General features: G+C 39.1%; 1 protein-coding gene across 1 annotated transcript in view; it reads left to right on the top strand.

The window, feature by feature from the left end:
• The window catches only part of LOC140368276 (poly [ADP-ribose] polymerase tankyrase-1-like), a 120,881-nt gene that overhangs the window by 53,382 nt on the left and 41,249 nt on the right, over window positions 1–26,250 (top strand). The window contains exons 7-12 of the mRNA XM_072455244.1: window positions 18,457–18,551; window positions 20,601–20,667; window positions 21,279–21,465; window positions 24,970–25,091; window positions 25,191–25,282; window positions 25,411–25,489. Of these exons, the coding sequence (XP_072311345.1) occupies window positions 18,457–18,551; window positions 20,601–20,667; window positions 21,279–21,465; window positions 24,970–25,091; window positions 25,191–25,282; window positions 25,411–25,489 (642 nt within the window). The remainder of the gene's footprint in view (window positions 1–18,456; window positions 18,552–20,600; window positions 20,668–21,278; window positions 21,466–24,969; window positions 25,092–25,190; window positions 25,283–25,410; window positions 25,490–26,250) is intronic.

Raw genomic sequence — 26,250 nt, 5'->3', positions numbered from 1 at the left:
GAGTAGAGTTAGATTTGAAGTGAAGTTTGCAGTCAGCAAGTTCCAAAACATTTGATTACTTATTTTCCAAATAGTTTTGGGCAAAGAAATAGGAAAAGCAAACAAAAAGTGAATCATCATATGCTGAATAGTTTAATGAATCAAGAGGCGTGATGTTGTTTAACTAATTTAACTGTAGAGATGAGATAAAATCTAAAATCATTGTATTGATATACCACTATTAGGCGTAAGCGATATGGCAGAAAATGTGTAAATGTTTCTCCTCACATTGATTGAAAAAAAGGACATTTAGGCACTGACGCCTTAAAAAAGATGCTAGAATCCACTTTTCACTGTTTATTATTCACCAAAGTCATAGTGGCTGTAATTGAGGAGTTGCTATAGTAACTCCGGGAGGTCCAGTGCTCTGAAGGGAGACTGAAGCCGGTCCTCTCTGTGCCTCTCACATAAACTCTAGAACAGCCTTGAGGAGGATCTCTTGTGTGATTATGGCACTCCAGGGCTGTTGATGATGCTCAGCCGAGACTTATAACCATCACATCACTGTCAGATTCATAATTGTGGGGGAACATCCGCTGGCTATTATAGCGCAGGTGGCTCGTCGACGCTGTGCCACCCGTGAGAAAAAGCGTGTCATCTCAAATCCTTTTTGGAGGTGCCCACAACCAACACAATAGATTAGTGGCCATTTAAGATTTAATGATCCGCGAGTGGATAAATATACAGCGATATTGCAAATGTGAAACTTCCAGGCCACACTTGACAACCCTTACTTCTCCCTCAGTGTCTGTAATGCTGTGTAATTGCGCAGATGGAGAGCAGTCAGGCACGCTGAAGGGGTATATTTTCACGCCAGTGCAGTGTTGGCCTCGTTATGGGCTGACAGTAATTTAATGCTGGGATTTGGGTTACATTCAAAGCAGCAGAAATTATTGACAGGGCTCCTAATTAATTCTGGTAGCATAGATGCGATGAGGGAGATGTTGATGTTCTGAAACAGAACATCAACAGATCAATCAGAACTTGCCAAATTGAGAGCGTGTCATGCATTATTAAGTACACCTGCAGATTGTTTTCAGGTGATGGACTGGTGAGATGAAATTTGGAAGAAAAAATATCACAATTTGTGTTTTATAGGATTCTGTGCACAATTCAAACATATTCAAGTTCATCTTCTCTCAACAGGTGATGCATTTCTAGGCTAATTTCACTTTGTAGAGGACTCGATTGCAGGGTTGGCAGGATTTTTTGCATAATAAAATATGATATTATTCTGTTTGCAGAAAAATATATTTTACTTAATTGCAGTCTTTGCAATTTGCTGCCTATTATTCAACTATTCAAATTGTAATTTTCATTCGATAGTACTAAATTGTGGTTCCCTAATGGCCACAGATGTTTAAAAAAAGAAATGTTATATTTTGGGAAGTCAGAATATGTATTTTGTCAATGTTTATTTTAACATGATGTGCATGGTAAAATAGCTCTAAATTACCACATATTTCAAACTTCACCGCCACAAACGTTCCAAAAAATTCTAACAAAACCATTCAATTAATCAAATAATCAAAGAGATTCTAGTTTGCAGCATCAAATGTGTTTTGGCTTTTCTTGTAGCAGGCCGATGTTTTTATGTCCCACACTGGTTTTTGTTAGAATGCAATTTTGTGGGAAACTATTTATAGTTTCCCCAACAATAGTTTAATACCCGTAAGTGCTCTGTGTTCTTATTACATATTGTAGATCTGGAGCATTTTACCCCACGGGCCTTGGAGAACTGGGGCCTCGACTAATATAATAGAATGGTATGAGTGAGTCATGGCTCCTTTATAAAAGCAAGATATTGATACAAGAACATTTCCCGTCTAGAGTCTTGAACAAATCAGACGGGTAAAATGATATATTCCTAATTTTCTTAGAGCGTTACATTTTCTTTTACTTTTAGTTGTATATATTTTCAGTATATATACAACAGTTAATATTCTGTGCTTGACCCAAAGGAATATTGTTCAGATTTTAAGCTAGCATCCTGGTCAGTAGAACTAAACTTGCAGATCACGCTGACACTTGTTACATTTTGTCCTGAAGCAGCCTAATTTGATACCAATATTTCATCAACATAAAACGGGCCTTGCAGTCGGAAAATGTCCACTTGTTTTTGTTGCCAACAGGGTTCCAAATGTACACTTTTAGTTTAGTATACTTTCAATAAGAGATGTACTTGAGATTCATAAAGTAATTACTCAATACTGTTTAGAAGCTGCCAGAATGACAAAATCACCTCTTTAAGGGTGCACTATGTAACTTTTAATACCAATATTGGTATCGGCAAAAGATATGATACCGCACATTTTTCAGGAATCAGTATCAGCGAGTACCAGGAACAAATCACCAATGTGACACCAGACTGTGTTGTCCTGAACGAAGACCTGTAGATGTGAGCCGCCACTGTTTACCGCTTGTGGCTAATGCTATTGCTAACGCCCAGAGCAGCTTAAATACAGAATGTAAAGGCTCTGTAGATGCAAAAAACACTCATATTGATGAAAAGACGTTGTGATACCTTCATTCAGCCTTTGGAGTGGAAGCAGAACTGTAGTAATATTAACTGCGGAGACTTCCTATCATCAGCGCTACCATGGACTTTTTATAGCCACATAAGTACTAAATCACCACAGTTCTACATTAAGTACTTCAACTCGTTATTTTTGTAGGTTTGCTTTAGAGTTATGTTTTGCACTTGTATCTGTACCACAATTGAGTGGCCTTAGTTCTTCAGTCACTGTGACACAATACGCGGTGTCTGTATCGAGAGACCAAGTATCTGATCAGATTAAAAACAATTGTATTGGACCACTTCAGGCAAAGCAATAACATCTCCATGGAGACATACTGTACAGGTGGTGTTCCCTGCCCCAGAAAAGTTACATCGTGCACCTTTAATTTGTGAGAACCCATGATACAAGAAGTAATTATGTTATTGTCAGGAACCAGGATCTCTACTTATCTCAAGCCAGAGCAGCTGAATGGCTGAGTTCTCTGGACCTCAGATTGAGAAGCCGTTGGAGTGGAATATTATTAACACAGCGGAGTGCAGAGCCGAATCCAGCTGATGTATCCAAACGCAGCGCTTTCACCCACACACTTCTCTCTCTGAAACACCTCAAATTCTGGCTTGTTTGAAAAAAAAAATAAAATCCATGCAATATTTACCCAAATCCCATTTTCTGTAATCATGTTCTGTGTCCTGTTATATGTTTTGGTTCTTTAGCGTCAGAGAGCATGTTTCACTTTTTAGATTACAGTTGGTTGGAAATTTGGTTCAAATTGGTTTCCTTTTTGTGTGTGAGATTGTCTGAGAGTCTGTATGTTTGCAGAGAGCGTTTCGGCACACATTCATGCTCAAGCTGGCAAGAACATCAAAGAGCAAAGCTGGGGTCTAAGCTGATGAGAGAAAAAGTGAAGAAGGCATTGAAATCTTGCTTAAATGCAGATTTTTATCCTGCTGATGGCAATATTGTCAGTGGTCATGGATGAATGCAGTTCAAAATGTTCCAAGTACACAATTACTATCTCTTTTTTGTATGGACACTTTTAAGCTTGAGCGGGGGTAACTATTCAGAAATGTCACTATGCGGTGTAATGCACAATTCTGAATAGAGCCAATACCTGCATTATTCCACGTGGGAGAGAAATAGTTGTATCCTTGCAAGGAAATCTGTAACATTAGTGCGAGTACGTGGTGCGTACGTGGTGCGTACGTGGTGCGTACGTGGTGCGTACGTGGTGCGTACGTGGTGCGTACGTGGTGCGTACGTGGTGCGTACGTGGTGCGTACGTGGTGCGCACATGGTGCGCACAGTGGACCATCAGGCGCCATGTTAATATGTTTTTCACATTGTGACAAGTTAACAATGCATATTTTAGCATTGCACCCCTAGTGTCTAAATTTGAATTATGTTAGGGATGTGATCCAAATCAGTGCGTGGAATCTTTAGGTAATGCCATGTCTGAGGTGTGCATTGACTGCATTGATTTGTTTACAGGTTTCTCTATACATGGCAAGGCAAGTTTACTTGTACAGTGCAGGCTGCAGAAAAAGTCATTCAAAATGATTGGCAGAACAATAAAAGAATACAAAAGAGAAAAGTGTAGATAAAATGCCTTCAGTCATATGCTCCACTAAACGCAGTAGAAGCCTGTCTCCCATCTTCAGGGAGACTGTTCCAGATCTTAAAGTGAAAACGCTGATTTTACAGTGAAAATACATCTTCAGGAAGACTGTTCCAGATCTTAAAGTGAAAATGCTGATTTTAAAGTGAAAATGCTGATTTTCCATGTTTAGTCCTGGCTCTAGCAGGAGGCCGGTTCCTGAGCTCCTCAGAGTCAGAGGTTCATGTGAGAATAAGGCTGAGTTCACACTCCAGCGTCAAGACGTTTATATTCAAGGGCTTTTTGCGGCGCGTCCAGAGCGTCTGAGCAGCATGAATCCTGCTGCTGAGTTTATATTCAGATGCACTTCCAGCTCTGGTGTCCAAACAGTCTGCCCTCAGATGTACAGGCATCCAACTGGGGCGTCCGGCACGTATTTTGACGCGGCTGTCTGAATGCAGCATAACATGTTAAAGATGTATTTTGTTGCCAGACCATGGAGCAATTTAAAGTAAACACAGCGTGTTAATCATCTCATATCGATTTAGACTCTGAAAACCGTATTATGTGTATTATTGACCCACAGCTGCCTGTGCAAGTTTGACTTTGCCAAAAACTGACAGATGTTCTTGGAGCTTGTATCATTCCTCAAAAATCAATTGTTTTCTGCCACTGTACAATGGCTGTCTCGTTCTCCATACTTTGTTCAGTACTTCCTAGACAAGGTGATTTTCATTCCACGCTGACGTCCCTCTGTCGGTCGCGGTGCCAGCTCTGCTCGGACATTAAGTTCTCATTTGTCCTCGTGTCGTGGCAGCCTGATGAGTGCGCACATCAACGTGGAGGACAGTGTATTGCTTGTCTTGACGTGCGTTCTCTCCTGTTTACAAATGCCAGACGTGTGCACAAGGTCACTGCATCTGCCGCAAGTTCTGCCTGACAGCACATTTTTCACTGCCAACGGATTTGGAGATTACACCCATTAGTTTGCTCTTCTGTGAGCCAAAAGTTTGGATCAGATTATACTATATTTAAAGGGGCTGTACCAGAATTTTAAAAATGTACAGATATATTCTTGCTCTAAAGGGGCCTTCACACCGCGGCGGCCAAAGCGTCCAGTTTACATTCAAAGTCTATGTAACGCGCGGCAAACGCGCCCTGCGTTTTCCGCGCCGTGATTTCTAAGTTTTTGCGTCGCAATTCCTGTGTTTTCGTACCCTCTTGACGCTTTGAGCGTGCGTAGGAGGCGCCCGAGGCGTCCAAAGCGGCCGGCGCGACATGTTCAGCTTTGTTCAACTTTCTGCGGCGCATCAGCCAATCAGCGATGACGCTCCAGTGGCAAGCTACGCACGACCCGGAAAAAGACCCAAAACAAACCCTGCAAGATAAAAAAAAAATCTTTAGACGCAGCTCTATAATAATGATATTGACTAAACTCTGCTCAGCTCTGAAGTATATGCGGGTCCCAGACGGGCCCCGGAGCCCATCGCCGCCGCTTTTGGACTTTGTAAAGTTAATAAACCAAAGCCATGGTCCAACATTTAGACCACGAGAAAAGCAACACAGCACAACTCCTCCACTGAGCATTAGAGCTGGGTTTTGATTCAGATTTCAAGAATCTATTCGATTCCAATTTTTACGTTTCAAAATCGTTTTTTTCCGATTTCTCAGATTCCATCCGATTTCGATTCGATCCGGGGGTTAATGTTATTAAAAATGAAAAATGTATTTGAACCGTTTCCTTCACTTCATGACTGTGTAGAGAAGCAACATATTAAAACTAGTATTATATCAATATCAAACAGCAAATCTTACAAGTATTGGTAGTTACTGATGGAAGACTGATGAAAAGGTTAAGGGTCAATCTACCTTCAAGAAAGATGATCCAGGAGTCCTGAATTATCTTTCTTGAAGGTAGATTGAAGTTCACTGAGGGAAATGTAGAAAAGAATTTTAGTTAAAAAAAAAAAAAAAAAAAATTGATCTTTTGACGTACGAATCGATAATCGGTGATTAATATGCGGATCGATAAAAAATCGGAAAATCGATTATTTCAACCCAGCTCTACTGAGCATGTGCGCAGGACGACTCAGACGTACGTTTGCTGCTGAGTGTATTCTACGGACATGAGTCCGGGGCGTCGAGAACGCGCGTCCGGTGCGTTTGTCTTTCTAATGTACAGGCGTCTAACTTCTGCGTCGGGCGCGAATTTGACGCCGCGGTGTGTACTAGGCTTTAGGTAAATATAAAGTCTTTTTTACTAACAGCGAATTAGGAAGTAACTCTGGTGCACTGTATCATGCTTGGTATTGTTAGCAGAGACATGACAGAAAAATACTCTTATGAAAGTTGTGAAACTCGTTTACACTGGCAAGTAATTATTAGAATGTCAGGAATGCGTTAGGAATGTGAGAAATGTGTTTTTCACATTTTTCAGGCTGTAAAGCTTTTGTCCAGTGCCTTTCAGCTGTCCTACTGTTTTGAGAATGCTCTGTTGGTGTACTTTTTCATCTTCTAACCTCCAATTTCACCGCACTCATTCTGGTCAGTGCTCAAAATGCTTTCACTGTAATGCATCTTCCGCTTAAACATATTTCATACTAGCAACTATTGTTTTGAGCCAAATTTACATTATCTAAGTTATAAGATATGAAACTCATAGCTTGGTTAATTAATTTAGCTACCTTTATGAATTATTAGGCACTCCCTGGCGATGTTTTTTCCCAGCCCTGCTGTCAGTCTCTTTGTATGTTCTTGCAATAAGCATCTATTAAAGGTGGTATGGAAGATTTTTTTCAGCAATTTTTTTTATATTTCCTCGTGGCGTGGATAAATCATTTGTCCTGCCACGTATCAATCATAAAACGCACCTATCGCTCACCTGCAGCCGCGTCAGGCTCGTCCCCACGTTTCCGCGTGCCTAAGCGCATGGATCTATCATAATATAGTTCCCTCAGTGTACGGGGCAAAATGAAGACGGAGAAAGACAGTTCGAGCTGACTCAGAAGTGGACAGAAATCTACGGGAGACGAGAGATGTGATGCGATCCGTTGCGCTAATAAACAAACGCACGTGTGTGTTGTATCAGTCCGCAGGCGGAAGTGCGCATGCGCACTCCCGCCTGCGTTCTCAAATCGCCGAAAAATCGTCCATACCGCCTTTAACAATATACTGTGCATCTATATCATTTGCAGCTCAACTCTGCATATTGCTTCATTAGCAATGCTCCTATGGACAAAATACACTGCATATTTAAATAGCTAATGTGCACAATTTTTAAAAGTTGAATCGTGGGTTGGAAAGAGCAGTCACTTCTCAAACTAACACAAAATTAATTCAAACTCATTGAGATGCATCTGCCGCCTGATTCGGTGTCCATGTATTGCCTCTGCATCTGATTATGAAGGGGTATTTGCATGTGCACTTTTACTTTGAAATCGGTCAGCTTTCTTCCCTGTTTTCATGGGGCGAGATATTAAGAGTGGCATTTCAACCACTGACAATAACACTTTCTCGTGGGAGAGTTTTCTTCAGAGGACGGCTCGGCTCCTCAGATACATCTGCATAAACCATATATGAATATAACCTTCAGCTTTTTGCATAAAAATAGAAAATGGCAGAGAAAAGTGCAGTTTACGTTTCATCTTTTACAGAGGGAAAAGGGTTTCATCTGTAGACTCACTCAGGTTGCTTTTCAAAGTATGTATTTTATATTATTCACAGTATCTTCAACGCAATGAGTTTCAACAAGGTCTGTATTAAACAATGTAGAAAATGACGAACAACAAAGTGTATGTGCGCAAATGAAATACTTTATTTTGAAGATTTCCCCTGCAGAGTTTCTTGATAAATCAGGATTCTGTCAAGAGTGCATATTGTAAACAACTACAGGAGCACTAGCATTTGAGAGAAGACTGAAATATGAACTGATCGATTGATACAACAATCCTATGAGTTTCAGAACATTTTGTAGAGCTTAAAAACTCCTGGTACAAGAAGATATTGCTATAAAGACAAGATATTTAGTTCTTTACAGAGGGCATTCTATTATCTAAATATTTGCTGTCTTTGCAACATAATAATTGCACAAACAAATCGCAATTTCTTTTTGATTGAGTTTTTTTGTGCAGCGCCACAGCAAAGCATCTGAACTGAAATAAATTGTAATAAAAAGGAAAAACAACTATGAAGTCAGAAGATTGCCAGGGTAGAAACTGAAATAGTTTATTTTAGTGTGCGTGTGTGTTATTTTCTTGTTTATCCGCTGCGATACACACCGTGCATTTGATTCAAAGCTAAAGCAGCACTTTTGAGTCTTTTCCCTGCAGTTGGTCTTTGCACTGCCGAGCTCCAGCCTTTCCCTTTGGACAGAGCTGTCGGTCCTCACATGTGCAGGGCTGACTGACTGATGCAGCAGATAACGGTGCGAGCTGGAGATGAGAGGCCCGGGGTTATTTATCCGGAGGCTGGTGGCTGGGCAGAACTGTCGGCGTCGCTCCCCGCGTGTTCGCCCGCCTGTGGAATGATGCACAAATTGGATAATATGTTTATTGATCGAGCCATCTGACACGCTTTGTCATTTTAGCACCTGCAGAGCTGAGATGTTTATTTAAGCTGCTGTTTTTTTAATGCGATGAGTGTGTGATGAAAACCAACAACTTTTTGGGGGTTATTTTGGAGCCAGCAGGCCTCGATTTTGTGAGTCAAACTATAGGTGGAAGGTGAAAGTATAGGTTTAAAATCAGATAATCTTCACATAGGGGTGTGTCAAAAATGTAAATGTCCATATTTGTGCATGATCTTGATTACAATATTTACACAATTAATCAGGAATGTGCTAAAATGTGCCTGTAAAAGTTGCAAATATCACACAAAACAGGAATGGACCATAAATGTAACCCCAGAAGTGCCAAAATATCACTTTTTTGCTGTCTTTGGGAGATTAAACTAGACATATTTTTTCGGTAATTTCTGTCTTTTTTAATATTTCCTAATAAAGACCACACACTAAATGTTCTAACTTGACATATCTTCAAAACAGCAATAGTGACCATATAAATGTTTCCATATATCTTCCACCTCCATCACCACATGGCAAATATGGCAGTATTTGACATCACGACAAGAATGCCCCAGGTTTGATCTAAAGATGATTATTTGGTTAATTGGTCATTATGATTATTCACACAAAATAATCGTGAGAACTAAAACATGACAATCGTGATAGTTTTAGAAGAAAAGTAAGTCTCTTTGCTTCCATCTGTATTCCAGAGTAACCAAAATGTAAAATTTCACACATCAAATTTCATAAAGCCGGTCATAAAGGGATATCAACGCTACATAAGGGGAATTAAAGTAAATTTGATATTGTGTACCCTTGTTTGATTCCAGATTTGTATTTAAAAGTAAGGAAGACAATTGAAAATGATATAGTGGTGTGCATTTTACAGTCTTTTTATTTTTAAAACTCATGTCACTCCTTTTAGGTTTAATTAACATGGCTCTAAAATAATAATTTGAGAAGCAATTTGTTTTTTCTAAATCAGCAGTTCCCTGCAAAAGGCAATTAACAGCAACTCCTTTGTCCTGCCTTTAATCCAAGCATGTTTCTAAGTTTAGCAAATCACATCCCTGTTCTTTTTTCTTTGAAAGGTGCAGATAATTAAAGTATTATTCAGCTGGCATGATATTTCAATATTGCAATATTAATGTCAAACTCCATCACCTTTTATGAGTTTGATTTTAGACAATCAGCCTTTGACTTTAACCACAAAACAGAAAAGAAATGGCTCACGGTGTTGTTTTTACCCTGACAGGGGCAATTAGAGATTTTCTCTTTGTTTGGACTTCTTGTAAAAAGACAATAATTAGCTGTAGGTGCGGTTTGCTCTTTTCAAATGTCAAGAGGAAAAAGTATACTGTATTAAGCACATTTTTAAAGTCCATTTTACCACCTTGCACCAACCTAGAAATTAACAGTGCTATAACTAACCTTTCACAAATCACATTTAGAAGTGTGTTATACTGCCATATAAAATGTAATCAATATTATTGAAACCACTTCAGTCTGAAGCAGGATAATCCCAGAAACCCTTTTTTCTAAATTAACCATATCATTAGAAAGCATGAGCTGCAATAAATAAACAGCAGAATGAAACAATTTTGTATCACTTAGTATCTATCGAGTCAACTATTTAACCACTAATAAATTGTACACGCCATAAATGTTGTATTTGTATTGTATTTATTTGTAATGGACAACACGTAAAATGAACATTATGCATGTAAAAATGTAAAGATTATATCCAAGGTAACTCACTTCCCTCTTCAGTCCCTTGGCAGGCTGATGTACAGTAAGGCAAGGCAAGGCAAGTTTATTTGTAGAGCACATTTCATACACAAGGCAATTCAAAGTGCTTCACACAGCAGGAAAAATGCATTGAAATCACAAAGAAATTACAGAAATACAATAAAATTAACTAAATTAAAAATTATCAATCCAACTGATTTTCTAAACTAATAAAATCACAAACACAAGAGAAGAGTGCAAAGATAAAAATTAACTACAATAAAATTAACTAAATTAAAAATTATCAATCCAACTGATTTTCAGTACTAGTCACACAAACGTTATGTCACACATCTGCACATATAGACAGTAGACATATCAAACAAAAGAACAGTCCATTTGGAGTTAAACCAACAACACTCAATGCTACACAGTTACCATGGTGACATATTTGATTCTCCAACAACCATTGTTTTAGAGCCTTAGAAAATGCTGCCAGTGTTGACAGCTCTTTTATTTGAGCAGCCTCTATGTTCAGACCTGACGCTAAACAACAGAACAATCACCTCCTGAACATTGTGTTTGTTTGCCCATTTTAATTTCTTTTTATGAATTAATTTAGAGGAGGTGGAGCGAGATCATTTAAAATGGTGTGCACCGATATTAAATCAGCATGTTTTCCCAATTAACAAAATTTGTATTGGTAAGGATTCTGAAGTGGTGATAACTGATGGGCTTTTTCTCCAATACCTTAAATATTATTTATCATTGTTTTAATGACGATTCAAATGAGTAATTATCGAGACAGGCCAACAAAAATGTATACAACTACAGGTACATTTTTAGACTCATGGATTTGTTTTCAGGTGATACAGGTTTGGTTGTTTTCACTGGCATTTTATTGTAAATTAGATGCAGATGACGAGTAGTTTGTAGGCCAGTGTGTTACTTCAATATCCCCTTTTTTTGCTTTTGGTTTAGAAAATCCCCAGACAGTTCCAGTATGGACATGATACACTGATACTCACTGGTGTCTTGTTACCGTGGCAACTGCTGACAGCTAGCAGTCACCGTTGTCATGGGAACAACTTGTCAGCTTCATAAAAGAGAAGTGAAGGCAAAGATGTTGTGAAAGAAAAGCCCACACAGCCCCGCACAAAGGCTCGAGGGAGGTTTAGTGTCCGGATTTTGAGGTGTACAGTACATCAATGACCCTGGAGAATAATGTGTGCCTTTCATGTCATATTCATGGGTTTCAGAATGATAAAATGTTAGGACTGTTAACATAGTGATTGACAATTAAAACCAAAATATTATATCCCTTGAATGGTCAGCTGTCCTCAACATGGCACCATATGAAATGAAGCTGAAACATAGTGGAGGTATTTTGTTGTAGAACTCGGCTCTACTTCCTATATTCTCCAACTTATTTTGTGAAATTTTCTTCACAAACTGCTTCTTGACTGATGAAAAACTTGGAAGATTATTTACCTCAACGATTACCTCACCAAACAACGTCATAAGTAGAAAAGCATGTGAGAACTTGCCATCTGGGCTTCCATTTTCTTTTAATTTAAATGACGCAGAACATTATTATATTGATCGAACGCTGTGAGACAAATGCCAGTGAACAGAACAAACCTGGCAATGTTCTGGGACTGAAGCATGTGTGAACGGGGCTTAAGATGACCACCCCGCTGCCCGAGTAACTGTCTGCGTCCGAATGTCCTCACTATACCACACATAGTGCCCTCTTTAGGGGTCACGCCATTTTTAGTGCTGCCCGAATGTCCTGCAGGTGAAGGAGTGGCGCACGCACAATTTCCCACAATTCAACGAGGGGTCAATATTGATGCATTGTGTGAAAAACGACTGAAAACGACGGACACGACTGAAAGAAAGCAGACAGGAGAGCTGTTTTAACAAAGCACGGTTGCCGTGGTTATGAACAAACGGTACAACGTTGTTTGCGTTAGGTACTTACATTATTGAGCTGTTGAAAGATCACGGTCGCAGGCAAAATAAATAAAACTTTTATTGGTGATTATAAACCCATAATAATGCACGTGTGAGGCAGATTTGACTGATGTTTAGTACAGAAATATATTATACTGACTTTTTTTTACCATACGCCAGAGTCATGTGACCCTTCGTGATTTTTAGAAGAAGTCATTTTTAGAAGCAAAATTGAGTATTTTTTCATTCAGAAAATGAATCTAAATGTAAAGTACTTTTTCATCTGGCTGTTTTGTCTCATTTAAACGTTATTTTGTCATTCAGAAAGTTGGTGACAAACATTTCAGTAATGGTGAATGATGGTAATATTGTGATGTTCTTCTTCTCACAATCTTCGCACATTCGATTTCGTGGCATTCCTAATTCAAACGGGGTAAAACCAGTTTTATTCTTTGGCACCATAATCCACCAGCAACAGCCGTAAGATGTTATATGTTTTTGTATTGAACTTGCCCTTTGCCTTTTTGTTTCCTCCTCCACACTTTACTTCCTCTGATATAGCCCTCTGCCATTCCCCTTTTCTGCTCTGGACTTGCCTGCAGTTCACTCAAGGGCTTTTAGATGATTAAAACAACAGGGGAGGTTTTTTATAGCCATTGTTCACCAGTGCCCTCCCAGTCTAAGGCTTGATTGCACTGCTATGAATTATGGCCTGGCCTCACGACGCTTTCTACTTTACAGAAATGGGTTCGGGGCAAAGTTCTGTCAGCCAACACCGTTTTTGAAAAAACAGCAATAGTTTTGAAAAGTAGATATGGCAGCTACATTAAAAATATATATATTTCAGAATCAGAATGACTTTTGTTCAGCCCCAAGGAGAAATTATCTTTGTTACAGACATGATGCAACCAACCATCAACTAAACCCTCCGGTATTAACAAAAGACATTTACCTTTTAACTTGACTTTTAAAACATATAGTACCGTTACACAAGCAGTACATATTTAAATCATCATGTAGAATTTATCTAAAGTTATTTTTGAGCCGTGGAAGTTGGAAAGCTCATTGGTCTCGATTCATTGTGCAGGTGCCTCGTTTCACGATCTCTATTGCTTCTTTGATCCAGCGTTTATTGGACTCTTGGTTGATGATCCGTGTCTTGTCCCAGTCCATAATGTGGCTACTGCACTTAATTATTTTTTTAATTAATAAAATAATAATAATGAATTTTAAAGCAATTAAAACCTCTTGTAATTTAAATTCCTTATTCATAATTGATCTGTGGAAAGACCTGACTAATCTCCATTTAACATCCACGACATTTCCGTCCATTGTGTAAAGCCATTCCCTCCATAAAGAGCGTCCTAGAACAGGATTTACGAGTGCGCTCTAAACCTGAGGGGCTCTTTGATTGCTCCTCTTATTCACCCAAGTTCGATTCGCATCAAACATTACTCGCTTGTCCTTGGCCCATGTCCTCCCATTCAACAAGTTAAGAAAAACCTTTTTAGTTTAGTTCCGAAGAAATAAAATAGAGGATTGGTGAATGTTTTTTGTAAAGGGCACATAATGGCTTCCTAAAGTAAAGATCTCAATTGAAGTTTATCGGGTGGTTTTGGATGTGTGTGTTTTTCTGTTCATTTCAAATAATATAAGCTTTGAACTTAAGATCGATAAGTTTAATGCCATGTCGTGGAACAGTCCGGACACAAGCGAGTAGTTGTCCCTCCACCAGTAAAAGCTTAAGAGGCTTGAGATTCCCGTGACAAAAAACCCAAAACATTGATAATAAAAATGATTTGTCTTCCGTCTAAAGTGAGCATATGGTGAGGACGGAGTGGCACTGCAGGTCCGGATGGGTGGCGCTTTCGATCGGTAAGCGCCATAGAGCACTCGGATTATAATTAAAGTTTGTGCGGTTATGAGTTCGAAGCGGGGTGTGTGAAGAATCCAATAAGCGACCTTGTGCGGTAGAGACGCACACACACACTCCCATGTTCCCCCCGCCGAGATGACAGATTGCAGAGGCGGGGCTTAATCTACCCAGGCTGACCCCGGCAGCGATGGAACCCGACGTGTGAGTGTGTGTTTGAGCGGTGGCCAAGAACAGCTCCGGGCCAATCATGGAAAGGTTTTAAACGTGTCACAAAGGCCTGATTTATGTGCAGGCAGTGTTGGGTAGAGTAGACAAAAATAGTAACTTAGTGTGGTAAAATGTGTTAGTCACAATATCAAAATGTCAAACTTGATTTCAATATTTAGTAAAAGGCTCAATATTTCTACATGATACAATACAGATAACAGATGATTAAACTTTTTTTTTTGACAATATATTGTAATTTTAAACACTATATGGTCTTATACTAGTAATTAATTGTGCTATTTTTTTCCCCACAGTAGCAATACTTATGAAGTACGTTTTTTTTTCTTCATATTTTTCCATTTCATCCCCACTTTTTAAAATATTATTAATCGAGCAATATTAGTAGCTATTCAAATTTGTTTTTTTTTAAAATTAAATCTGATGGAACAAATTATTTAAATGTATGTTGGTGTAATCCCTCATTCGTCCAGGCGTGTTCCATAGTAGAAAAAGCTTCAGTTGTAGTCATCTGGACTCAGTATTTAAATGTATGCACACCTGTCTTTACTAATTTCAAATTATTGCGTTTGTTGTCAAGCTTTAGTTCGTGAAAGCTTTTAAAGGACAGATATCCACATCATCCACGCACATTACTTATTCTTTTTTAACACAGTGCACAATAACATTCAAAAAGGAATTACGTATTTATTTTAATAACAGCACATCACACTGGCTGACAAAATATATGATTTCAAAGCGGTATTGATGAAGTGAGTTTTGAAGAATCTTTTGCAATTGTAGTGTGGATTCATTTCTGACGTGTTTGGGTTTGAAGTTCCAGAAGATGAGGGCAACAAAGGGCAACACAGTCCCCAGTGCAATTCTCAAGAGAGTGGTTCCAAAATGATTACTATATAATAAAAAATGATATTGAAATTACTCATTCCCCATTCCAGGCAGAAGTATAAGCTGTGGTCCAGTCCACAAACCTGCTGTTATTGTGATTTTGGCTAGATCACAGATATTTAACCTCCAATGGTGCTTTTAATCGAGCATGGTATTAAATGTGAGACCTCTCGACCTGGACATTTCCACGTTTTATAAACTGTTAAACGGCCGAGCGTGAGGAAGCCACTGGCATTCAAGTGAAGAAAGTGTTCCAATTGAGCTGTTCAACTTTTTATGCACAACAAGCACAGGATGGTTTGCAAAAACACTGCATTGGGAATGAGGATGGTGACTAAGTGTGTACTATGGGCCGCTCCTGTCAAACGCTGCTGTCACATCCTGTAAATACAAGTGTCCCATCTGTCAACATAGCTCTGCCTCAGCACCTCAGAGCTGCACCCTCTATTATACAGTATATGCACCACCCACCATCACTCACTATTGTAACGCATAAGCAACCAAACAATGGTAATTTTTGACTGACGATAGAAATGAATTACTGACGCTACCTTTACCCTGTTAACCTGGCCAGTAAGATGAATTCTCGTGATGATGTCGGTTCACAAACTCTTGAGAATCCATCCAGCAAGGCTCTGGGAGACTGGACCAATCACAGGGCAGCTTTGTCAATTATCTGTCTTACCGGTATTTTATCAATTCCAGTTCCTTTCCATGCAGCAAAGCTCATGATGGAGGCTTAAACTTCTCCTATGGATGCACAGTGTAGAATTAGGCATGCAGTATGAATAAATGCTGTTGGCGTACGTGTATAAAAAACAAAAAAAACTTCTTGAAATCAAAGCTGAATTGAATTGACTGTAGCCTTAAGGCAGAACTCTAAATTGCATTATTCCTTCTTAATTATTAAAGTTGGAGACAGTACAACATTGTTTTAGATGATCGTTATTTGCTCATAGTGCAGGGAAATTATATCTCATGACTGCTCACTGGAAATGTATTTTTGATGATACAGAATAATACAGAAAGTGCTTTCTTCTCATTTAGGGCTACCAGTATTTTTTGAAATGTTTGAAATGTTTTGATCATCTCTGCTTTAACAGCATCCTTTAAAATCAACTTTAACAAACGTCTGGAAAAACACAAACAACATAAAAAGATTCAGACATTTGAATGTGGATAGCCTCAGCACTGTGGGTGTCTTTGTGCGACATAAATGCTGTTATAATTGTAAGAACATCTGTAACGTGATTTAGGTCACACTGTTGGCTGTCATGCCACAAACTGCTGGTAAGTTGTTGGTCATGGTTGATGGACGCCCTGCTGTCGTACAGAGGTCATACAGCCACTCCTCGAGCCCTCAGCTCGAAATGCCTGTCTGCAGCATAGTTCACGTGATGTCATCAGTGTACTGCCGTACTGACCTCACAGTTGACACTACAGTATCTGCACTAACACATTTTCATTTACCAATTCCATGGTGAATAGGGAACGCAAATCTGCCTAATAATTATAGTTAAAAGCAAACTGGAATGCATTAACAGCTACTTTAAGAGAGAAATTGTATAGAATTGATACTATATTATATAGTGTATGTATTATACGCCTATATTTTCTTATTAAAAAATAAGTGAATGATAAATGACTGCTTTTAATCTCTTTATTAGAGGCTTTTGAAGATTATCAGTGCGATCGAGAGTCTCGGCAAATAAAGCTACAAATATAATGGGCATGTTGAGTTTTCTGCTCTCAGTAAATGCTTTATCTCTCAGACTTAATAGTTTACATTGAAGCATCAACATGTAAGTGTAACAAGTGACAGAACGCCAAGGTTATACCGTTTGTTTGTTTGTTTGTTTTTTAAAAAGAGTTGAAGACGGGGTTGTTTCTATACTCTACACTGCACTATAATTCAGCCAAACAACTTTGTAACATGCACAGATACAAAGATTTGTACTCATTTGACTCTGCAAATGCCAACCAATGGCACAACGTAAACTGGCATTAATTTCATACGAACATTCCTTCTATTTGCGTTTTAAAAATGTATTCATTATTAGTTTATTTTACAGTTTTTTCCCCCGATCATTTTGTTACAACTACCGGTATTTGCTTTGGGGGAATAGTCTTGGCCATAGTTCAGCTCCTTCACATTGTTGACTGGTTGTACACTGTATGTGAGTTTGTATTGTCTGTTTACAATTTGGATAGTTGAGCGAGTTGATCTAAATATCACAGGATATCACATAAGCTTTAGTTTGACTCCTTCAGGTGTGAGGTATCGCCTTGGCCCGCTTGTTCCTGTTTATGGTTTTACATGCTTGTTAGCCACTGTGCAAATTACACCAATCTCTAACAGGACTAATAGTACATCCTCATAAAATATTATCTGGTGTCCCTGAAAAGTATTTTGAAAGTTATTTTTCTCTACTACATCAAAACCCACTGGCCATCCCACACACAGCCTTAAAAAATATGTGGCACATTCATGTTTCACTTGTCACTTCAAAGCTTGCAGAGTCTCTATCCACACTGCATGTATTAAAGCAACTTCCTTTAGCCCCAACACTGTTCATTCCCCATCTTCTAGTGTGGAAAGCTTGTGTAATTTAGTATATCTGCTCGCTGCATGTCACACCTTTAATCTTGGACCTTTTCACAATGTGATCTTTAATGCATCGAGTCGGTTTCCTTCCTGTGGCTCTGAGGCACGTTTTTCATTATCCCTCTCTTTGGAAGAACTCGGGTCTGACTGTATAACATCGTGTTCACAGCGGCTCAACATTTCCTCGCTCATTTGGATGTCACTGATAGCCCTTCTGAAGAGTAAAACTGCGCACGGCCAAGTCCCTCCCATCACAGTGCCATTTTAAAGCTTTTCATCAGGATTATAGCAAATATAGACAGGCTTTGTAACAGGAGACTTGTTCAGTTGTGGGGGGAAAACGCTCCGCACGTCTTGCAAAACACGTATTCCCCATGTGGTGCCACTGCTATTACTGTGACTGGCTGCCATGTTTCTGTAGCCGCATTTTCAACTAACTTTGTTCCTTTCTTTTTCTCGCCTCAGTCGACACCGCTCCACCTGGCAGCAGGATACAACCGTGTGCGGATAGTGCAGCTCCTGCTACAGCACGGCGCAGATGTTCACGCCAAGGACAAGGGGTTGGTACACATAAATATCCCACCAGCGTTTATGGGGAGAGGCGCCCATCTTTGCCTGGCTTTAAATTGGTCTGTGAAGAGTTTGTGTTGCAGAGAATAGAATCACTGCAAGAGCGTTGTAAAGATAAAGGCATAGACAGAGTTAGACCTTCACTTAAAGGTTCAAGGTGCTTTTCAAATTTGACTGCCTGGTTGAATATTCCACAGTAAGCATTAAACTTATTTCAAAGGCCGTTAAGATAACACATTTTGAAGGGAGATGTATTGGGATTTAAAAAATATTGCGATGAACATCAAAGCATCTAAATCAACACATTAAAAAACATGAGCTGCAATATAAAATAGAACGTGTAGTTAGTGGTTAGCCAGTAGTTAGTATCATTAATGAGTCATCGATACAGTTTGTTCATTATTCAATGTAAACACAAATGTCCATGTAATGCAAAAAAAGTAGGAAAAAGTTCCCTATTCATGCAGAGTAAAGTTATAGTACATTCAATACAGTTTGAGCCCCAACAATATTATTCATCATGTATTGAACGATAAGTCGATATAGGGATTTACTTAAGATAAGATAAGATATTCCTTTATTGTCCCACATGGGGAAATTTCATTGGTGCAACGCAGGTAGATACAGAGGTAGATACAGAAGAACAGATCACTTATAGGAAGTCTGAAAAACACTTTCAGTAGAAGATCTCCTATAAATAAATAAAAACTCCCATAGACAAATCAATAAATAAATACCATTGCATGTGATCCCGACAGTAATTGCACATGAATATGTGTCACGACAGCACATAGATTGCACATGAATTTCACAGTAATTGCACATGAATTCCAACAGTAATTGCACATATGACAGAATTGCACATCAGTATTAGGTTAGGTCAGTATTGCGACGGGATAACGTGACGATCTCCGGGTAAGACGACTGTTCTCCGCAGTTTCATGAGTTCCTCCTTTGTGGAAACGCGGTACGGCGCCGGCCGGAGCCGGGGGGCGGGGCCGGAGCCGGGGGGCGGGGCCGGAGCCGGGGGACTCAGAGCCAAGACACATCGCAACGACACGACGAAAACACTCAATCCAGCCGAATAAAGTCAAAACAAGTTAATTTAAATCGATTCCAGTGCGTGTCCCGATCGTTCGTGAAGTTCCTCTTTCATATAAACGTGTATATAAACGTGTACCGACGACACGCCGTACTTTAGCGCGGCCGGAGGGCGCGGGGGGGGGGGGGGGGGGGCTGGTGGGCTCGATCGGAGCTAGCTCACGTCACAACAACACAACGAAAAACGCTCAAATCCAGCCGAAAAAAGTCAAAAACAGTTGAATTAAAAAACTATTCCAGCGCGTGTCCCTATCGTACAGTAAAATAGAAAAAATATACTAACTATATTTACAAAATATAGGAGATAAAGCACAATAAGTGTGAGAAAGAAGAGAGAGCGTTTGAACCGGGCTGCCAGCTGTACCAGCGCCTTTTTTATTTCTGTGGCATCAATTCAATTATATGATTTTCTACTGCTTTAAAATACCTTGGAAAAAATGCATCCTTACTCGGAGCAGGATCACAGAGACAATTAAACCAGAAAAATGTCATACTTGCACCTTGATGATTTGTTGGGTAATTTCTAACGTAATCCATCTGTAGTGCCTGTGTACAGTATTTACAGTCTGGTAAAGTCTGGTGTTGCTTGATTTGAATGTAATTTGAAGACATGTTGTAAAGATAAGAGCGGCAACAACTATAACTAATAATCGCTATCTGGACAGACTTTAAAACGGGTATGAAAAGAGATTTTGTAACAAAGACGGTGGCATTATTAAATCAAAATGTAAATAAAATAATAAACAATTTCAGATTTTTATTAATGATGCACTCTTTTTGATAAATATTCTCTCTAAGTGTATAAAAAACAATCACTGACCATTCGACACCTTTAGGTCTTTTACGACGTCTCTCTCGCCGACATCCAAGCAAGAATGAAAAGTGTAATTGGCTGTTTACCCTGTATTTTTGATGGCCTCCTTTGTACTTTGTTTCAGTGGACTGGTGCCTCTGCACAACGCCTGTTCCTACGGTCACTACGAAGTCACCGAGCTGCTGCTGAAGGTAACACACTGTGGATGATTTAATGACGCGGAGCTCACTTTTACATAATTTTACAATGTGCTGCGCGTGGGAAGGCAATCTTAATCTCCTTATCCCTCCTTCTGCCCGCGCTCAGTGCTGACCTAGTGGCTTTGTCTCATTACTAATATGATTATACTTGTGCTCGAGCTCTACTACAAGGCTCTTGAATTCAGACGAGTGCTCCGAGTACACTTATTTGCTTAATTTTGCATATGGTTCAATGAAAACTTCTAATTCTGACTAAATTAGAAGCAAAATAAAGTCATTTAAATTCAGAATTAACAAAAACGAGAAGTTTCATCTGGCTGTTTGTTTCACATTAACTTTACTTTGTCATTCAGAAAGTTTGTTTGTATAAAGCTGGTCAGAAACTATAATATATGAAATAGTCAATGAGCGTGAAAGAGAAGATTCCCCTGTTGTTTTGTCACGTTTTTAATAATTGTGATTTAGTCCAAAACTGTGACCTTTGACATTCATGTTGGAGCGTGCGCACATTAACACCCAGCTCTTAATTTTGTGTCGTTCTTCACATAAACCTGGCGTAATGTCCACTGTGTATTTTTCTCCACATTCCTCTCTCTTTCCAGCACGGCGCCTGTGTAAATGCCATGGACCTGTGGCAGTTCACTCCTCTCCATGAAGCGGCGTCTAAGAACCGTGTGGAGGTGTGCTCTCTGCTGCTGAGCCACGGCGCTGACCCCACACTACTCAACTGCCACAGCAAGAGCTCTGTGGACATGGCCCCCACGCCCGAGCTCAAGGAGCGCCTCATGTGTACGTCTCTGACCAGGTTTTATGTTCAAAGTCTGGGCTTTTGAGCTGTCCGTGTGCATAAAGTAGGTTTTAGTTTGTTTCGCTTATTAGTATAGTCCATTACTTACTATTAAAGGTGCGCAATATATCGACATTTAAGATATAAAAAGTGATATTTTTGAACTTTTGTGATTAATTGGCTCCATTAATTGATAGTATTTATTCATTCAGACTGAATTAGAGAAAGATTTTGACAGGAATGATTCAGTAGCACAATGAGTGAGCCATTTTGTAAAGATCTTACATTTGCCTGATAATTGAACCTCAACTAATACATATAATGGCATAATGTCTGAATATTAAAAAATCAAGATATTCATTTTTGTCAATATTACCCAGCTCTACTTACTGCAGTGGGCTGACCCGCTGGACACGTAATAGAGCATTCCTAACATTGAACCTTTCATGCCTAGAATTTGATATAATTTTAGGATATGAAAGTGCTTAATAACTTAAATAATAAAGTCTTGTCTTCATGTTTGTGCTGAAACAGAGCAAAGGCTCATGGTCTATGTAGTTTTCTGTTTTTCGCTGCAATAAAACAATGCTTTTAAGTAAAAGAAAACATATAATTGAATATATTGTGACATCCACAATATTATTGTGAGACTTTTGACAATAGAAATATCACAATTCTTAGGTTTTTGCAGGTACGTCCCTATCAACAATTGATACTGAACTGCATACTAATAACAGGTAGAAACTACAAACAAATTACATAAATTGGACAAAATCAGAATTTTCCTAAAAACTTTAGGTCTTGATTCATATCAGACCTTGACTAAACTAAAATTATGTTGTGTTTAAAATGATAGTCTATTGTCATGAAAGAGCACTTTTTCATTATCCTTAAAGCATCTGAATCTGAGACGTTAATAATAATAATACCTTTTATTTATATAGCGCTTTTCAGTGACGAAGACGCTTTGACATATACAAGGAAGGGGGGGTATTTACAGACAAGGGGGGACAGCACGTACAATACACAGTGAAAAAAGAACGGATAAAGATAAGCAAGACAGAAGAAGTAGAAAGAAAATGATGGGGATGTAACAGGGGGTAGAAGAGTAGGCAATGGGGTAGAAGAAGCTAGGGGTAGGGTAGGTCATAGGCTTCGGTGAAGAGGTATGTTTTCAGGCGGGATTTAAATGTTGTGAGTGAGGGAGAGTGGCGGACAGGTTGGCGGGAGGGAGTTCCAGAGTCGGGGTGCTGTTCGGGAGAATGCTCTGTTACCAAAAGTTTTTGGTGTATCAAAATGAAGTTCACACCAGAGTCGATACAGGACCGTGTTCCAAATTGAAAAGATAAACTAAACAATGTACCTTTTCCTGAATATTGCTTTGAAATCTAACATACATTTAAGGTTCTCTGAGTTATTATATTTTGCTACGGTAGTATCCAAAAGAGAATTGACTTTAAAGCACAGAAGTGTCACGGACTCTTACAGATTACATAAAAACCCTCTTGAACGCAAAATATTTCAGCTATGATTAGATTTTGGGCATTTAATTACACCCCTACACCGTGGCGACATAAATAATGGCACAACTGTTTTGCTCTCACAGTTTGTATACGTTCTCTGAGGGTTTCTTTGCAAACACTTGCCTGTGCACTACAAGCTACACTCCAGCGCTTTTACCTTATTTATAGTGTTTCAGTGAAATAATCTAAACTTAAAGGCCCCACATCAGTTTTTGTATTGAATATTGTCACCTTTTGCAACAATCTTCTTTACGAGTTGTTTGTTTTGAAAATTGAAGCTTTTCCCTCTGATTAAAATGCGCATAAATGCCAGGCTCAGACGCGTATCTTTCATGTTAACTTAAATAAAAGTGTAGCAGTTTGTTATTTCTAATTTTCCATCGCCGGGGATAATTATGCGTTTCCGCTTCAGCACTCAGACTCTTGCATCACATGTTATTCATATTGGAAACGTGTTTGAAGTCATCTCAGTTGATAAAATGATGTGCAGCAGGATGTAAATTATACAGTTATGGTTCGGGAACATTGCGATCTTGTTTGTGTGTTTGTTGCAAGTTTTATGAAACTCAAGTTGTCTCGCTGCAATATTTCTGTTGAAGTAACAGCGAAGGAAAAGACCGTCCTGCCGTCTGTTACTGTGGTCGATTAAAGTGATGTTGATCGACAAGTGAATTATAAAGCATTTTGTATTTAGTGATAGTGGTGAACTAAGCTTATATGTAGATAATGATTGAATTGGCAATTAGAAGAAATGGCTTCGAAACAATGAAATGCATTCATTTTCAAGATTTATATTTTTGTATTGTTGAAATAGTTCGAAATGCAATGTTTTGTTTGCTTTAATTCTTATGCCGCTTTGAAAAGATGAGCTGTCTGTAGCAGATTGTGTTAATGTCGCGGCTTAGAGTACAGCAGCTACAAACACAGAGATATGAGTTTACCAAATAAGCATCGCAAAAGTGTGTACAATCAATTCACATCGTCAGTGCTGTAGATTGAATTAAGCTCTTTGTGTTGAGACAAAGGTGTCAAATGATCATTCAGGAGTTTGTCTACTTCCTGTCAGTTTATCCTTAACATTTGACCTCTTTGACTAAACGTTTCTACATTTACAGGTTTGCTATCATAAGAGCGGATTTGAGCGTTTTGCTTTTGATGAGGCAAACAACTGTGAATCTTACTGTTGGCCGTTAAAGAGCAGAGTCAGTGATTTTATTATTGCTGACATCAAATTCTCGACTTTCCAAGATTAAAAAAAAAAAAGATATGCCGGTATATATTTACTGTATTAACTGACAGGCGGAACATATTGACCAAGAGTAACTGCATGATATGGACAGGGCAATTAAACATATAATATAAACGATAAAAAAGCGTCAATAAACACATTATTTATGTTAAAATTAGATCAGTTTGGAAGGCAGTCGTTTTTGGCAGTACTGTGAGGCACGAGCGGCTGCAGCATAAGCAAAAATAATTAAAACATGCAGGTATTATATCAGCTCGCACAGTTAATTAAACGGTACATGCAGAGCTAAACACGTGAATGCAAACAAGTCAGAACTCCCGTTTCTCATCTCAAAAACCTGAGCGTCCGAAGAACACATTAACGCAGCATAATTCTCAGATCAACTTACACAAAAAAACGCAAAGACATTTTTTTAAAGTACATATCAACTCATATTAAAAGTACGACACTTCATTTAGTCTATATTTGGACATTTTGATAACGTTCAGGTCTGATATTAACAATTACCCAAAGCCAATTATGTGAGCTACAAGTTTTAATGGCGTAGCACTTATAAGTCAATAGCACAAACCTAATTCTCCCATTTGTTTTAACGACTATCGACTATTCTGTCTTGTACTTCACATTCGCCGTCTCTCATGGGAAACATGCAGTGTCCATTCTCGGCTCTTCTTTTGCCTTTGCCGCTTCCCCCCCGCGGCCAGTCCAGGCCCTGACATCTCGTGTGTTTTCAGACGAATTCAAGGGCCACTCGCTGCTCCAAGCCGCTCGGGAGGCTGACATGGCCAAGGCTAAGAAGACGCTCGCCCTGGAGATCATCAACTTCAAGCATCCGCACACGCACGAGACGGCCCTGGTAAGTGCGTGCGGGGCTGAACCCGGTGGTTTCCTTGACTTTCGGGGAAGTGCAGAGCGTTAATGACGTTAATGACCGTTCCCGTGTGCTTTGTGCCAGCACTGTGCCGTGGCATCGCCTCACCCCAAAAGGAAGCAAGTGACAGAGCTGCTGCTGAGGAAGGGCGCCAACGTCAACGAGAAGAACAAGGAGTGAGTCTTTTATCCGGCGATGATTATGTAGCCAATGAACTGACTGTCAACGTTTCCCTTCGCGCATTTGACTTAAGATATTGAAGAATGCTAATCTTGCCCCGGTGTGTGTCTTGTCCTCTCTGCAGCTTCATGACACCGCTCCATGTGGCAGCAGAGCGCGCTCACAATGACATCATAGAAGTTCTGCAGAAACACGGAGCCAAGGTAAGATGGCGCTGCCGGCGATGCGGGTGAGTCGTCTTGACCAAAAGTGCAACCAAACTATGTCGGAGTAGGGACGTCGGGATGATTCGGTTAATCGATAATCGTGATTATTCAGGGCACAATATGATCTTAATATAAATTTAGATGCGCAATTTGTATTTTTATGTCAATGTACAGTCCAAAAATATACACAATATTAATGTAAACTTTGGCTGGCTGTCTTTGTCTGGCTGTTTTTGTCACATTCACTTTTTCATTCAGAAAGTTTGATATTCATAAAGCTCGTCACAAACCTGACGCACTGTAGCGTGTTAGACTCTGGTCATTAAAGAAAATTAAAGATTTCACGCTTCTTTGGCCTCTGTAATTGTGAATAATTAATAGCAATAATTAAATTGTGTTGTTTTTTCCCATAATAACACTAACATTTTATTTTGTGAAGAGATCTATTTGCATTTGCAGTTTACTTTTGTAATAGGACTACTTAAAGATCTACTATATAACTTTGCTGGTGTGTACCTCTTGCATTTATTCTTTTACATAATGTTCACTTTACAATAATTTCATTGAAAGCTTGTTTTGGTGTCATCTTAAGATGCAATATTTTTCTCGACACGCTCTAAATTTACTAATAATGACAACAACGACCTCTTGAGGTTTTGAATTCACACTCCTCTGATTAAATGTCCTGTTGTAAAAGAAGTCTGTAAATGTTTTTCACAGCGTTTTTATTTTGCCGTATTCATTGTCAAATAGGCCGC

This window comes from Eucyclogobius newberryi, unplaced genomic scaffold, assembly GCF_026437365.1.
Source record: "Eucyclogobius newberryi isolate DKJ021-1_F unplaced genomic scaffold, fEucNew1.0.hap1 SCAF_2, whole genome shotgun sequence".
Lineage (NCBI taxonomy): Eukaryota > Metazoa > Chordata > Actinopteri > Gobiiformes > Gobiidae > Eucyclogobius > Eucyclogobius newberryi.
Note: the sequence above shows the minus strand (reverse complement) of the source record. Positions and strands in the feature narration are given on the sequence as shown.